General features: G+C 39.4%; 1 protein-coding gene across 1 annotated transcript in view; it reads right to left on the bottom strand.

Annotated features, from left to right (window-relative positions):
• CPNE4 (copine 4) overlaps positions 1-16,818 on the bottom strand; it is a 226,541-nt gene that overhangs the window by 166,316 nt on the left and 43,407 nt on the right. The window contains exon 2 of the mRNA XM_030444982.1: positions 9,577-9,764. Coding sequence (XP_030300842.1) covers positions 9,577-9,756 — 180 coding nt within the window. The 5' untranslated portion in view covers positions 9,757-9,764. The remainder of the gene's footprint in view (positions 1-9,576; positions 9,765-16,818) is intronic.

Here is a 16,818-nt window from a genome sequence, read left to right as displayed (position 1 = left end):
GGGTTTTGAATGCTGGGCTGCTGGTGGCAGTGTAGCAACCCCTCCCATAGAGAACTCTAGCATTTTTCCTTTTGGTTGATGACAAAATACTTAATGCACATTAAGATACACGTAATGCTAAATGTGCTGACAGTGTGTCCCCTCACTTCACAGACAGGGGCTGGATTTCTGCAAAATATTCTCTAAGGCTGTTCAGACATGTGAACTGCTGGTATTCTGTGCTACCTCTTAATCTGGAATAGTGCATTTATTTTTTTAATTAGCAGTAGAATTTCTTGAATTATATCCCTTTTTAAAGAATTGTTATTATTATGAACAGGTCATTGGTTTCTTTTCTTTGCTGAATGCCTCTGAAAAAGCGTCCTGAAGATCTGCAAAAATCTGGTAGGAGACCGCCTAACAAAACACATCCTAGGTTTTTTTACAATCACCATTTTTATTCCTGAGTGAAAGGAAAAGTCTGAGAGAAAGCAAGCCATTCCTAGAGCACCTTCTTCATTTCAATTATTTTATCTTGAAATGTAAGGGAGCCACAACAGAAGGTTTCCCACCAACTGTACATTCTCAGTCCACTTACCTTGTCTCTGTCCCACAGGGACACAGGAAAACAAAGATAGCTCTCCCCTTTAAGCATCTGCATCTGAAGAGGCCATCATTCTGCCTAAAAGGTTGTCCTTAAATGCTTGTGTGCATAAAAGCTCAAGTTACCTTTTTTGTGTAACTAGGGATTACTGCTGCACATTTTAGAGAAAGCCTGGTTTATTTCTGCAGTAGTAGAAAATAATCCCTCTCAGCTAGCCATAGAACAGAGGGTATTTACAAGCCCTCACACTGATTCCTGACCTGGATAACGTGAATATAATTACTAATAAATACCATACACCACTATTCAGCTTTACAAATGTGACAGACAATTTCAGATCTATTCTTTAAATATATAAATTATGACATATTACCAACCCAGTTACCCCAGGTTAACAAAGAAGTAGGAACACTGTAAAGCCTTCCTATTCCTGACAGCCTCATAAGAGAATTTTGAAAACATTTTGAATTATGTTTTACCCTAATCATACAATGAAAATACAAGGCTACAAGGCTTGACCAGGTTTAAAGAGTAAATATTAGAAAATTTCTAATTCATATGACTGAGAACACTGTTTAAGAGTCATAGCTTTCATTCAAAATTATTCTGAGAAAAAACTGTTAAAACTTAGTAAAGCATCGAGAGTCATAAAACAGACAACACAGCTAGTCAGTATGTGCAACCATGACCATTAGAAATAGTGATCAAATGGCAATAATAACAAATAATCACAATTAGTGGGGGAGGAAGAAATTCAAGTACCCTGTTTCTGAGACAAAAAAGATTTTATCAACAAAAATCATAAATTTTGCCTTTGAATTTCAACCAAATGCAATAAATACAGGAATAAATGAGAACTCCCAATTGTACTAGATACTTCATGCCTGTAATGTAATTATCCAGCTGTTAAGAAGATGACAAAATTTTCAGGCAGCTTAAAACCATTCAAGATGTTTTTACTAGCAACAAGACACAAACGCTTGCAAAGGCACACAAAAATCTGACAACTCAGCACCCAGCCCAGATTCCTCCTTCACAGGTACGAATGGAAGATGTGTGTGCATATTGCTGCTTGTAAAAACATTGATGCACACTAATTAAAGGTGACAGCTGGAGTAAGGTTGTACAAGAAAATGTTCACAAGAACACTTGTTAATTTCACAAGAAATTAACAGAGTTCTTCAATAATTTCCACATCTCTCATCAACCAGAAACTTAAACAGGTTGTAAACAAATACTAGTCATTCAGATTTTCATTTAAGCTCTAGTATTACATTGATTTTAAGCAAGTAGATGTTTCCTAACATGAAGAAATAAATGTCAAAAATCACAAGACTCATTTCCATGGCTCTCCCAAGGTCAGGTTCACCAGGAAGAAAGCTCCTGGAAATTGCTCCCGCCAGCAGATCTTTCCCAACAGAGGATGCTCCAGGTCCCAGGATAAGGAACACACCATGTAGCTTTTACCACCTCTCTGTGTAAGTGCTCCCTTCTGACTTCCCAGGAGGACACTTGTTTTTATTCATTTATGTAAACTATGAGAAATACTCTTCACTCTGTCATGAAGATAGGAGACCTGAAGAGATTTAGTTGGACAGATACAGCCAGAAGCCAGGCTCCTGCTGCTGCTTCAGCAGGGGATCACACAGCTCTGTAGAGAGGAAGTAACCAACTCAAACACCAACACTCTCAGTAGGAAGACAGACTTCTGCAACACAAATTTTCTCTTTCTTCTTTGCACATGTGTTACATTTTACCAACTGCACCACAGAGGCAGAAACTGCTATTTAAGCTAGTGGAACATTATGATAGCTCATATATATTGACTCCAAGTGACAGCATTTACTACAGTTGAGATAATGTCTGGTTTGAATGAGTTCAAATTTAAGACTAGTTGATTTTAAAAGACAAGGGGGGAAAAAGCACTGTGGCTATGTTTAAATGCTGAGACAATAGAGGAAGCTCGAGAAAAAGCAGCAGTGATTGATGAGATAAAAGCAAGAAAAGAGTTATTATAAAATGCATTTCAAATAAATAGTCCCTTATTACTACCACAGGTGTAAAAAGAAAAATCTCATCAAAACCTAATGATGCTCATGTTTCTGAACAAGGCACAGGAGGAAAAAATTCCCAGTACCAGCTTCTAATCAAATATTTACCAACACATAAGATTTACAGCCTTTAATTTTCAGACTTCTGACTTTGCAAAAGTAGTTGGAAAAGACCTAGGAAAAATATAGGAGAGTTCTCTTTCTTTTTAAAACAAAGGGCAGTATAAATCACAATTCTAGGTTTTGAGTTTATGGATTTAAGTTTGTAAAAATGTATTCAGTTTATAAGGAGTTGAACAGAATATTATGAAAAATGCTCTGTAGGATGTGGAGGAAAAATTCACAGTAGATTCCCTCCTGTCTTGATAATAATGAAATGATCTTGCAAAGACCATGTGCTTTCTAAATACATGTGTAAGGCTATGAATTTGCAAAGAAATATACAAAGTCTATTTTTCTTAGAAGACAATTGGTGATTTGCTGTCTGCATCAGGGCTCTCCTGTGACTAAATAGTTGCACAACAGGCCCATGTCCATATGAAGAACTTCTTTTTCCTGAAAGAGTTACTGACACAAGCTCTTCAACAGGCAAATCCTTGAAACAGAGGATGTTTCCCAAGTATCAAGTCTTGGAAAGTAAAATATCCAATTAGATTAATTCAGGATGAAAGTGGATGGAGATAAAATATTAAATTAGCCTGCAGCCTGACCCTGCAGACTTCCAGTGGTGTTTGAAAAAGGTGAGCTGGCTTTGTCATTTGCACCATACAGGAAGACTTAAGGGAAATCAGCAGATCTTGGCAGTAATGGAGGTTACCAAGTTGTCTTGATCAAAGGAGCATTCATTAGTATCAACATACTCATTAAAAAAAAAAAAAAAGGGTACAATATCAAATTATGAAAATAAAATAGGCTGTAAAGCCATATACACAGGCAGGTTGCTGTGGTATTAATAAAATCACAACTTTCTGTTTGGCAAATTAGAACAAAAGTGCTCTAATAACATCCAAAAACATATTCTTCTAGGAAGACTCCTTGGCTAACTTGTGCTAACAGATCATCACTTGCAAATGTTCCAGGTGATGTGCACAAGACTAAGTGCTGTTAAACATAAACAAAGACCTGGGTTCCAAGTCAGGAATGGTTGAACCTTGGCCTCACGGTGGTCCATCTTTTTCATGAAGGTCTTGACTGTTTCAATTAAAAACTCATTTCTTCCCTGTTGACTTTCATCAATCAAGATTTGCATTAATCCAAAAGTATTTTCAATAAATTCAGTTTGTCATTAAAAGATTTTCTCCTAAGGTTTGGCCAGAGAAAATGCATTTCAAATCATCATCCCTGTTCTACTAGAAGAGAAGAAACCCCAAATCTGCAAAAGAATCATAAGTTTCTTCACAATGAGAGGAGCTAATTTCATAATAGTCATTCAGTGAAAGCTACTCCCTGCCACCAAATTATGCAAAATCTGATACAGAACATGTCATTGAAACTTCGTAACTCCTTTTCTTTGTCAGAGAAAAATCTTCATAAACTGGAATGTTCATCTTCCTGCTGCTTCATTAGTTAAAATTAATTTTGTACAGGGTGTCAGTGCACCAAATTGAAATCTTAGAGTGAAATAAAAAAAAGAATATCTGGAATATGGTCTAGTGTTGCCTAAAATTAAAAGAAAAAAAAAATACCTAAAAAGACAACCCAACTGTGAGTTTCCAACTCACAGACTGAAAAATCTTCATAGGAATATAGCAACAGCTTTTGGCACTGCATCCCTAAAATGTTGTTATATAGCAGGGTTCAAAGAACCATCTAAACTAACCCATGGTCCTTGATGGGGTAGATCTGCTTAGTTTTCAAAATATAGAACATAATAGTTGTCTTCTTATACAGTCACAGACAAGTCATAAAATAAAATCCCAAATAGCATTGAGAAAATGAATATAGATTTTTAGTGTCTCCTCCAGCACAGGAAACAAAGGACTTAACATGAATCAGCAACTTGCAAGTTCAAAAAATACAAGCAATATCATTTTAGACAACCTCCACTTAAGCTGAAGAGCTGTATGTGTCAGAGTGCCAGGGAAGTTTATTTTTTAAAATACAAAAATTTTAAAAATTATTTGAACACAGTTTTGGAAGTTGAATCCACCAGCTTTTTTCAATTAGACACAGATTCTTGGTTGAATGCTGCAGATTGCTGGGGGCTGGCAGAGCAAGGTAGAAAGATACTTATTACATTTCCCTTATCTCGCACTTCTTCACTGTATGGGATTAGACAGGCCTTGCACTTGATGCTGAACAGCTGCTAGTGTTGGTAGATTTTGGTTTTGATCACTAAGCTTTCAGTTCCATCCAAATGTTTTTTCTATGCTCATCTACATGAATGGGAAAAGATGTATTTATTTGGGTTTACTTATGTATACATACAACTTTCTTTTTTTTCCTCTTCACAGTGTTTTTGCAGTTATTTTGGAAGAGTTTGGTTGAGTCACCAAACATGTCAACACACAGACTCCCCAATTTCATGGCTTGCTGGCTTCTGCGGTGGGCTGTAGCAGCCACAGATGGATAACATCAGAGAGAATTTAGGGTAACTATGGAAACAAGTAGCTGAGGACTGTCTCAAGGTCTTCAGATCCTTTTTTCCAGGATAGGAAGCAGCAGCCTTCCCTGCCCTCGAATAAGAAGAGAAGCATACCAAGGCAGCAGGTGCTGGGAATGGAAACGAGGAGCTGAGGTAGGTGAGGAGGCAGAGGAAGAACAACTCTAGAATTAATTCGTCAAAGAAATAAAAGAAAAAGCAGGACTAAGGGGAAAAGCAAATAGAGATGAAGAGCAAGACTGTGTCCTTTCTTTAGGCTGATGTGTAGGTAGCCTGCTCAGTAAGCTCCACCAGTATTCTGCACATTATGTAGTTCAATGCATTTCCAGACTCAGCAGTCTCTACTGTCTGTCTGCATGAAAGTGTGTGTGGATGTGCAGGGATAGTGCCCAAAGCAAAAGAAATAAGAAAACTCAGTTCTGCTTTTTTAATCATGTAAGGCTAATCCCTGAAATCATGCTGACAAGTGCATTCTTTTTCCTTTAAAAACATTGGAATGAAGAGTTGCAGGTTTGCCCAGCACAACTTTATCAGGACTCACTGAGTTTCACCAAATTTATGATCTCAGTCAACATATTAATGAAAAAACGTATTTCAGTAAACAAGCCTCTTCTATAACAAAACCCCACCCAATTACATCAACATGAATTGCAGCAACTGCATGTAAGTGTCTGGGTGATGGTTTATTTGTTCTGCAGTTACTTCAAGATTAATAAAAAAACAGCAAAAACCCTGTCTGGCTCTTCAAATCCTCCAGGTAGCAGATACTCCATGTCCTACTCAGAAAGCTGTAAGAGTGCAGCTACAGAAAGCCCTCCAGATAATGACTGTTGTCTTCCTAGGCTTCTCTTTGAATAGTTACTGATATCATGTTCCATCTGGCTACATCAGGCTGTATTGCACCTACTGGCCTCAAGTAAACTTCTGGTTTCCTTGGGAGACACGTTTTAATTCTAGATTCTAGACTGGTGGAAATCAGGCTTTTCAGATATCACCAGCATGCATACACAGAGGGGAGAGGAGGTAAGTGTGCACTTTTACATATATGCCCATGGGGGTTTGTTTATAGGGAAATTTCTACCCAGACAGGAAGGGAAAACCAGAAAGCATTATCGGGGACAAAACTGAGGACAACACTTGAGATTTCTTTGAGTTCATGTTCTGCCTGTGTTCTTAAATGGTTTCACAGACAGTCAGGCCAGTCAAACTCACCTTGATTCTTGGGAAGGTAATGAAGTGATTAATCCTGGAAAACATTTCCAGACACATTAAGGACAAGAAAATTATCAACATGTTGTCACCGAGGGGAAATCATGCTTGATCAATTTGACAAACTTCTACAATGAAGGCACACGAGGAGAGGACAGTGCATATTGCCAACCTGGACTTCAGTAAGGACTTTGACACTGTCTCCCATTAGATCCTCAGAGAGGCTGCTGATGTGTGGGCTGGATGAACAGACAGTGAACTGAAAACTGTTGGTGGACTGAAACAGGTGGACTGGAAACTGTCTGAATCAGTAGCTCAAAGTCTAGTTAGAGGCCAGTAACTAGTGATGTACCACAGTGATCTATCTATACTGGATCCAGTTGTGTTTAACACCTTCATTAAAGATCTGGACGATGGGGAAGACTGTACCCTCAGCAAGTTTGCAGGTGACACCAAACTGGGAGGAATGGCTGATACACCAGAGGGTTGTACTCCCATCCAAAGGCACCTTGACAGGCTGGAGCCAAGAGGGAAGTCCAGAGCCCTGCTCTTGCAGAGGAATAACTCATGCACCAGTATATGCAAAAAAGAACCTGGGAGTCCTGGTGGACACAGAGCTGAACACAAGCCAGCAATGTGCCCTTGTGTCAAAGATGCATGGTACCCTTGGCTGCATCAAACAAAGTATTGCCAGAATATAGAGTGATTCTTCTCTACTCAGAACAGATGAGGCCACACTTGGAGTGCTTAGAGGGTATCTTATCAATTTATATAAATATCTGAATGAAGGGTGCAAAGAAGACAAGGCCAGGCTTCTTTCCAGTGGTGGACAGTGCCAGGACCACAGGAAACAGGCACCCTTTGAACTTCAGAAGACACTATTTTACTATGAAGGTGATCAAGCACCGGCACAGATTGCCCAGAGGTTGTGGAGTCCCTCTCCATGATTCAAAAACACATCTGACACAGTCCTGGCCAACTGCCTCTGTTTCCCTGCTTAAGCAGTGGGGTTTTACCAGATGACTTTTAGAGGTCCCTTCCAACCTCAGGCATTCTGTGACTGAGAAAAAAACAGACCTGCAAAAAAAACCAAAAACAAAAACAACCAAAAAACAAAACAAACCCTAAAACTAAAATTCCAGAAAACAGGAAGACAACCACATTTAAAAAGCAAAGCAAAAAACCAACAAAAATGAAAAACCCAACATAGATGCCATTTATGCCATTTCAAATCTCTGGAAACAGCACCTACCCACTCTACAGCATGGATATTTTCATTCTATATTTATATGTGCGGGTGGCATATTTTACACAAACACAGATATGCATACACAGAACTGCAGAACTGAAAAAATAATTCTCCTCAGTAACATCCTGATATGTTTTCTCAGAATCTTCCCGATGATGCACAGATTTCCCACTTTCAGGACTGTCTGCCTCTGCAGTGAACCCATCACATCCTTAGTGTCTCAAACAGCATGCACAATGCAATCCCATTAAGTTAAGCCCACCATCTTCAGCTGCATCTGACCCAGTAAGAAGTTGTGCAGTCAGTCCTCTGTACCTTCCATACCTTTCAACAGCACCTCTTTGCGAGAACACAACCTGTATTTTAGGTACCTTCAACCCAGTTGTTCCCTGATTGTAAATCCTCCACACAACCAGAGTATCTGATCAGTATGCATGTTTCAGTAATGCCGGATTTTGCTACAATCTGTTTGGAGACATCCAACCTCAGAGAGGTTTAAAATCTGTTGTAATTCAAGTTCATTAAGTCACTTAATTCACAGATGCAAAACCTTGAAGTTTCACTTCTCTTTGGGTTGTCATATAGTGATTTCTGTGTTGAATATACTCACTTCACTTGGCAACTACATTTTAAAAACTTAGTCTCTCTGCTGTCTCAGGTCTTGCTGGAGGATTGATTGTCAACACCTCATGATTCTTCCAGCTAAATTTTGTCCTCAGCTATACCTGAATAGCTCTGCTAAATTTAGCTCACCAGTTGGAACTGAATTAAAAATTCTGTTGAGAATGTGTGGGCCAGAATAGGAAAAGGCTTCGCATATTAGAGCTGTATTAGCTGTGCAGCAACTGATAGGACATGAACTAATAAGAACTACTTGTTCCTTCTAAAATTAATACCCTGGACTTTCATTAGACAATAAGAGAAAAATGTCTTAAGATGAGAATCACTGAACAGATCTGTTCTGCACAAATTCTTCTATTCCAACAATCCCTTTCCCAATCAAAAGCATTATCAAATAAAGGAAATCTCCATTACAACATCAGACTATATCCTTTAAAGTTACTTATCCTGCTCATAACTGACCACAGACAAACTCTGTGGAAATGCACTCAAAGTTATTCAGAGAACTGAACTGATCCAAAAAATTTCAGTTTGTCCTTTCCATAAGGGGGTGTTTCACTTATTCTGACCTTTAATCCATTGGTTGATAAATTTCTACTACTTGAGTGATTACATGTAGAGCAGCTAAATGCTCCTTCCTACATGGCTAGCTTTATGTTCTCTCTTTACTATTTGTATGTCTCTAAGACATCCTGCTTCCATTTTGTCAATCACATGGTTTCTAAGATTGGGTAAAATTACACAAAGTGGGATTCAAACATACAATCTGCAATACAACACAAGTTGATAAGGTAAATGTATTTTTTCAGTTACTAAGAGCATCAGGGAATCCAACTGTAATGCTCAAAATTTGAAAATCAAACTACTCTCACCAAATTCCTTACCAACTAGTAATAAATACTCCTCTTTCACAGCATTTTTCTTCTTTAAATTGGAAAGTACAAAGCTCGCTATCATTACCCCTGCTTTTATATAGCTTCTATAAAACAAGAGGGCCTAAAAGGAAATTTTTTATGATGCTTCATTCTTTAATAATCTTAATCTAGACTCCAAGAAGAAGTTCAAAGTATCATTAAGAGTCTCATTCAAAGTGTGTTAAGAGTTAATGGAAAAATCACCTTTCTCTCTTATAATATTATGCCACAGGCACCAAATTGCTTCTTCTTGTTACTCTTCTTGGTGTTTGAATTTTGCCTGTTTTTCTATGCCACCCAAATGTGTATGCATCAGAATAATAATTTTCATTTTATGAAACACTCACCTCAAACCACTGGCCATGAGACTGCATTTTAAGGATGACACAAGGATCTGGTCTTGAGAGGGCATCCCTGTCTGATATGCCTTTGCATGCAACTCGCAGCTCCACTTTAGTCAGGCATGGGCTGTTAAAAATTCCCAGGGTATTGGCTGCCGATTCATAGATGTTACTCATTTTCTTCATTCCTTTTTCTGAAAGAGAGAAAAGATCCATTAAGAGCCTTCCCCCCCATGCAGAAGCCAAAAAAATGTTTCAGTTCGCCAATGGGACTCTATAACTGCAAGTCAAAGCAAGAGGAGGAAAAAAATCTAACAAATACCTATGGAAGAAAGAAATACATCATCTTGTATGTATAGAAATAATTCAACTTCAGGATTAAGCTGAACTTTCCACCATTCCCCTTAACTCAGGGGATGAACTGTGACCTTGATTTCTAGCTCTGTTCCTGCTTGAAGAAGTGTGTTATCTGTTCTCCAGGACAGACAAGCAGGATGGTAATTCTGCATTACTCCTGAGACAACCTTATTCTAGAAACAAGGCTAAATTAAATTTGTTCAGCACTTCTTCACTCTGCTTTTATGTCTCTATACTCCAAAGCATATGCTTCATCTTTCACAAATTTTTTGCGCAAATGCCACAGGATGTCCCCTTTACGTCAACCTTAAAATCCAACATACATTACTCTGAACTTCCACTGCAGGGGGATTACCTTTCCTCATCCCTAAGCAAGTAGGCAAGATTGATGGCTAAAGCAAATGGGCAGGACATTTATGCTAGTAAATCTTACTGTTATATAGTGTCTGCTCTTCTGGATCAGAATCACAATTACATGAACACACACGGATGGAATAGTAAAAACCTCTGGCCCTTACTTTATCATAAGCACCTCTAAAACTCCTGCAACCCAAGCCTTTGCTCTCAAAAGAAGTAAACAAAAAATAACACAGATCTTAGCAAAATCACTGTGATCATTTTTGCCTCAATTTACAATATGGGAACACTTTCATTTGCTCATTTTTTTCTGAGTTTCATAGCCTAAGCCTAAAAATCTGTCTCCTAATACAAGGATTAGCACCTTCACCCCATTTTATCCCACATATAGGAGCTGCGAGAAATTAACTTCACACTTTTAGAGCACAGATTTATTTTATTATTTTATTAAAACATTTTTGTGGTCTGTTTCAAACCTCTTCACTGTCTTCCACAACACTCTGTTCTCAGAGGTTAATGATTTTTAATAAATGTTTTGGTAGAAACTAAATTTTGGTGACATGGAGATGAAAGTGAAGGTTTCCTTCCCCAAGTCTGCAACGAAAAAATAAAAACTACACCTTTGGAATATGAAGTTTTTCTATGAATTGGAAAGGTATTTTTAAATTCAGATTAAGAAAAGTTGGCAATACAGTGTGAACCTCTAATACATAGAGATGAACTTCAGGAATGTAACTCTGGATGATGAGGCAGATGATCTGCTCTCCTTGCAGAGGAAAAGAAAAGCTTGATTAACAATTTACAGTTCTTCAAATCTATTCAAACCTATACAGCAACTTACTGTGTGACCACTGGTTTCTGTGAAGACCCTAGCCTGGTAGGTTTTGTGTGTTTAAAAGAAGTGGGAGTGAATGGACTGTAACCACTCCCTTTAGCTCAGGCTCTGTGGGTGTATTTCTGTGAGCCGCACCACGACCATAGTGCCTGACATCCTAAGATCAAAACTGCCTCCTTCAGCTGCTACTTGTAAATGCTGTCACACAAGATATGTTCCCTCAGATTTACTGCTAGGAAAGAAATGTGACTGGGAAAACCTAAACCAAACATGGAAAATGGTAGTATCAGGCTACATTATGAAGTCCAAAGAGCATACTCAATGTCTCCAATATACTTCCTATACACAAGTTTAGGAAGTATACTAGTGCATTTTATATAAGTGCATTTATCTCTACTTAAGCATTTTTACCTAAGACTCTTGATTCTGAAAATAAACCAGCACCTCTCAAATCCCAGCCTTTTACAGGATAGGGAAGAGCACTTTGTGCCGAGTCAGTTCACATCAGTTATGGAAAGATGACAATTCTAGCCTGAAAGCAAAGGCAAGCAGAGGGAACTGGGCTCTAGCCTAATCAGAACCACCATCATCTGAGAAGCAATGTTCTGCAGGCTTGATGGAACTGACATCTGTTACCTTAATTAAGCAGGTCAAAAAATGTCTGGGAAAAGTGCTATCAAAAGTGATGACTTAAAATGAGGTCTAAGAAAATGGTTTTCTTCTTTCCATTGCCTTTTTTCCAAAAAGAAAATTACCACCACTCTGTTACCACCAACTCTGAGAAAGCCACTGAAGGTGACTATTTAGCTAACAAGTAGAGAAAAATTTATGTATTTATATGCCTTTTATTAGCAATCATCACAAGTCTGTTTTTTTCCCTCCTATTTCTAATGTATACCTGACATGATTTCAGGTCCCTAAATTTGTATCAACAGGAATTACAGAAAGATCGTTAGAAGCTGAGGTTGGGGGAGGGACAGCTGTCTAATTATTCATCATTTTATAATCCCATCTTCTTCAGAAAGCTGCTCAACAAGCTGATCCCGCATATTTACAAGGCATTATTCCATGGTGCCCTTTCCAAATTGAAATCCATTTGAAAACTGGGTTAATTCTGTCTCATGCATGTCTTAAATCACTAATGACATGTCATCCTTTGTGAAGAGATAGGTTGGTGATTTAATTACATTGAATGATTTCAACACTAAAGAAAAGGGGGGAAAGCAGCAAAGTGAGGGGGAGAGATGTATTTTTCTTCTTCCCACAATAATTATATACTGGGGTTTTTTTAGAACAGCAGGTAAGTATAAAATTATATTTCTTTTTATCTCTACAACTATTACTTCAGCTTTTACAGAATCTAAATTTATCAATGGAAAAGATCAAGCCACAGTCTTATTCTTTTATCCCATTATATTCTTTTAATATAACCACCAGTTTGGGCTATTGTACTGATGTCATGGTACCAGGAAGCTGTGGGCCCAGAAAATAGATTTTGAGCCTACTAAAAGTGGCTAAAAAAAAGTATTATTTTACGTAAACACAGGCAAACTAAGTCGCATGAGAAGGTTTTGAGGGTTTTTTCCATTTAACTATATACATTATGATTGAGGAATAAATTGTTCATTTTTCTTTGCTACACACTCTTCCTTTTTTACTTCATTACAACCTCATTATTTCTTCTATGTGCACAAGGCTTTAGTATTCACTGAATAAGAGCTATATCTGTGAAAGTGATCACACAGATACAAAAGTGAACTAATCAGTAATTCACATACTACTGAAGTTTCCAGTTCATTGCTGCACACATTTGCTTTCATTTCCTCTTGAAAAGAGGAAAACAGTGTAAAACTATACACTTCCCACACAAAATCATTAGCCAGTGCTAGACTGCACAGAATGAGGCCTGCTGGTTTCACCTGTCCATGGAGAAAAAGGAAGGAAGAAGGCAGTACCAACTTGAAAAAAACCTGTTTAGATACCTTAAAGTACACTGTCCTGAAACTGGAAAAAAAAAAATGTTAACCAAGGTTATAAAAAAAAATTATGAAAGACCTTGATAGCACTATATACCCTATGGAATTCAAAGAAAGTGAGGACCATGGAAGAAAGTTCCCTCTCTTCCAGAGGTCTACATCTGAATCACAGAATCACAGAATCCTTGGGGTTGGAAGGGACCTCGAAAGATCATCTAGTCCAACCCCCCCTGCCAGAGCAGGGCCACCTAGAGTACATCACATAGGAACGTGTCCAGATGGGTTTTGAATGTCTCCAGTGAAGGAGACTCCACAACCTCCCTGGGCAGCCTGTTCCAGGGCTCTGTCACCCTTACAGTAAAAAAATTTTTTCGAATATTCAACTTGAACCTCCTATGCTCCAATTTACACCCATTACCCCTTGTCCTATCACTGGTCACTACTGAGAAAAGCCTAACTCCATCTCCCTGACACTCACCCCTTACATATTTGAAAACATTGATGAGGTCACCCCTCAGTCTCCTTTTCTCCAAACTAAAGAGACCCAGCTCCCTCAGCCTTTCCTCATAAGGGAGATGTTCCACTCCCTTAATCATCTTAGTAGCTCTGCGCTGGACTCTTTCAAGCACTTCCTTGTCCTTCTTGAACTGAGGGGCCCAGAACTGGACACAATACTCCAGGTGCGGCCTCACCAATGCAGAATAGAGGGGGAGGAGAACCTCTCTTGACCTACTAACCACACCCTTTCTAATGCACCCCAGGATGCCATTGGCCTTCTTGGCCACAAGGGCACATTGCTGGCTCATGGTCATCTTCTTGTCAACCAGGACCCCCAGGTCTCTTTCACCTACACTGCTCCCCAGCAGGTCAGCCCCCAACCTATACTGGGACATCTTGTTGTTCTTCCCCAAATGCAAGACTCTACACTTCCCCTTGTTGAATTTCATCATGTTTCTCCCTGCCCAACTCTCCAGCCTGTCTAAGTCTCTCTGAATGGCAGCACAGCCCTCTGGTGTGTCAGCCACTCCTCCCAGCTTAGTGTCATCAGCAAACTTGCTGAGGGTACATTCTATACCCTCATCCAAGTCGTTGATGAAGATATTGAACAACACCGGTCCCAGCACCGACCCCTGAGGGACTCCACTAGTCACACACCTCCAACCAGATTCTGCCCCATTGACTACAACTCTCTGACTCCTTCCTTTCAACCAGTTCCTGATCCACCTCACTACCTGATCACCAAACCCATAATTGATCAGCTTATCTACAAGGATGCTGTGAGAGACGGTGTCAAATGCTTTACTGAAATCAAGATAAACCACATCTACTGCTCTTCCATCATCTATCCACCTAGTAATTTCCTCATAGAAGGCTATGAGGTTAGTCAAACATGATTTACCCTTGATAAAACCATGCTGACTGCTCTTGATGACTCCCATGTCCTTGATATGCCTGGAGATAGTGACAAGAACAAGTTGTTCCATCACCTTTCCAGGGATGGAGGTGAGGCTGACCGGTCTATAGTTACCTGGGTCCTCCTTCTTGCCCTTTTTGTAGACTAGAGTGACATTTGCTATCCTCCAGTCCTCAGGCACCTCTCCTGTTACCCATGACTTACTGAAGATGATGGAGAGTGGCCTAGCAATGACCTCTGCCAGCTCCCTCAGCACCCTTGGATGCATTCCATCTGGACCCATCGACTTATGGATGTCCAGATTACTCAGCTGATCCCTAACCCAATCCTCATCCACTATGTCTAACTCCTCATCTATCTCGACTACTTCTGGGGCTGAATGAATCTGGGGCTCATGCGGAAACCCTGCAGGAGTAAAGACAGAGGCAAAGAAGGCATTCAGCACCTCTGCCTTCTTTATATCCTCTGTCACCAGGGCTCCCACCTCATTCCTTAGTGGGCCAATATTGCCTCTAGTGTTAGTTTTGTTAGCTATGTATTTGAAAAAGCCCTTTCTATTATCCTTAACCTGACTTGCAAGGTTAAGTTCCAAGGAGGCCTTAGCTTTCCTAATTGCCTCCCTACATCCTCTGACAACAGTCCTGTATTCCTCCCAAGTGACCAGCCCCCCCTTCCATGATCTGTAGATTTTCCTTTTCCACTTAAGTTTTCCCAGCAGTTCCTTTTTTAACCATGCTGGTCTCCTAGCTCCCTTACTAGACTTCCTAACCATAGGGACGCTCTGATCCTGTGCTTGCAAATAGTGGTCCTTGAATATTGACCAGCTGGCATATATTGATCTGGCATACTTAGAGCTCATTCTGTAGAAAATAATGTGTTCTTTTGACATTTTTGAGAGATTTGTGGCTCAGAGGGGTCATGTCGATGTGTATAAACTCCTGGTGGGATGTAAATGAAGAATACGAAGCCAAATTCTTCTCAGTGACAGGACAAGAAGCAAACAGCACAAACAAATACAAGCTGTTCTGAATAAAGGAAAATTTTTACTCTAAGGTTGGTTGAACAATGGAATAAGCTGCTCAGAGAACTTCTGGAGTATCCATCCTTTGAGATACTCCAAACGTGTGTGGACGTGGTCCTGAACTGCCTGCTCTTAGCAGGGGCTTAGAATAGATGATATGCAGAGGTCCCTTCCAACCTCTTCAAGTCCTGTCAGTCAGCAGGAGAAAAATCAAACAACATTTTCATGTACAGATTGCTTTTGTGATCTGTTGTATGCTTAGCACAAATGAGTACTAAGCTATGATTTGAGCCCCTTAGATGTAAAACCGTGCAGAAAGTCAGAAGACAAACATAAGCCCAGCACTTCTGGTGACTAGTGCTAGAAAGGCTCCTATCTGTAGATATTTCATTGAAAGCAATCGCACACATACCCAGAAGTTTGAGCCTGGCTAGCCAACTGGATTACTTTGAAACCCAGAATTACACATTTGCCACCTACATCCTTCTCCTTTCAGATGGACTGAATGGCTTAAAAAACAGTCACCTGGTGCCTACAGAAGAGCCTCTGCGGTGTGCAATACAAACACTACCTCCCTCCCTCCAAGATCTAAAAGTACCTTGAATTCAGCTCACACAATCAGATCCACCTTGTTACAAAATGGTGATCCATACAGGGCTTAAGAGAAAGGAACCTCACCACAAAATTTTAATGAGGCTCCTTACATGCACCATGAAATAAATCTAAAATGCTATTGGAATTCAGATCTCAAGTATTCTCCTGGTTCTCATTTTGGTCTCCTACACATACACACAGCCTCCAAAACAGCCTTCTGCAACTTGTCTGAAGTACAAAGAAATTGCTTCTCTACAGCACTTGGCAAAGATTAAAGGGAAAACACATTCTCAGCCTCACCTTCTGCTCAGATAACAAATGAGTAGGGAATGAGAAAAATGCTGAGATTAAAAGGTGTGCTCTGCATTTGGAAACTGGGATATTTTATTTTATTTTTTAAGAAACCTGTACTCCAGAAAAAGTACACACAAATGGATTTGGAGGTTGCAGGCTTCCTGTCACCCTATGTCATAGGCTGTATCTGAATCACTTGTTTTACTGGCACCCTTGTCATGAAATGAAAATGAGCCAATAGCATCTGTCTGATTCTGCAAGTAAACAGCAAGACTGTTCCTGGAAAGGTACATTATTTTTACAGTATGTATATGTGGTGAAAAACATTAATAGTTGAGTAACATGAAACAGGAGCTATAACTAAGTGCCTCCAAAATAAGACAAGACCTAAATGCATGGG

This window comes from Calypte anna, chromosome 2 (assembly GCF_003957555.1).
Source record: "Calypte anna isolate BGI_N300 chromosome 2, bCalAnn1_v1.p, whole genome shotgun sequence".
Classification (NCBI taxonomy): Eukaryota; Metazoa; Chordata; class Aves; order Apodiformes; family Trochilidae; genus Calypte; species Calypte anna.
The sequence above is the reverse complement of the archived record's forward strand: the minus strand, read 5'-3'. Positions and strand labels throughout refer to the sequence as shown.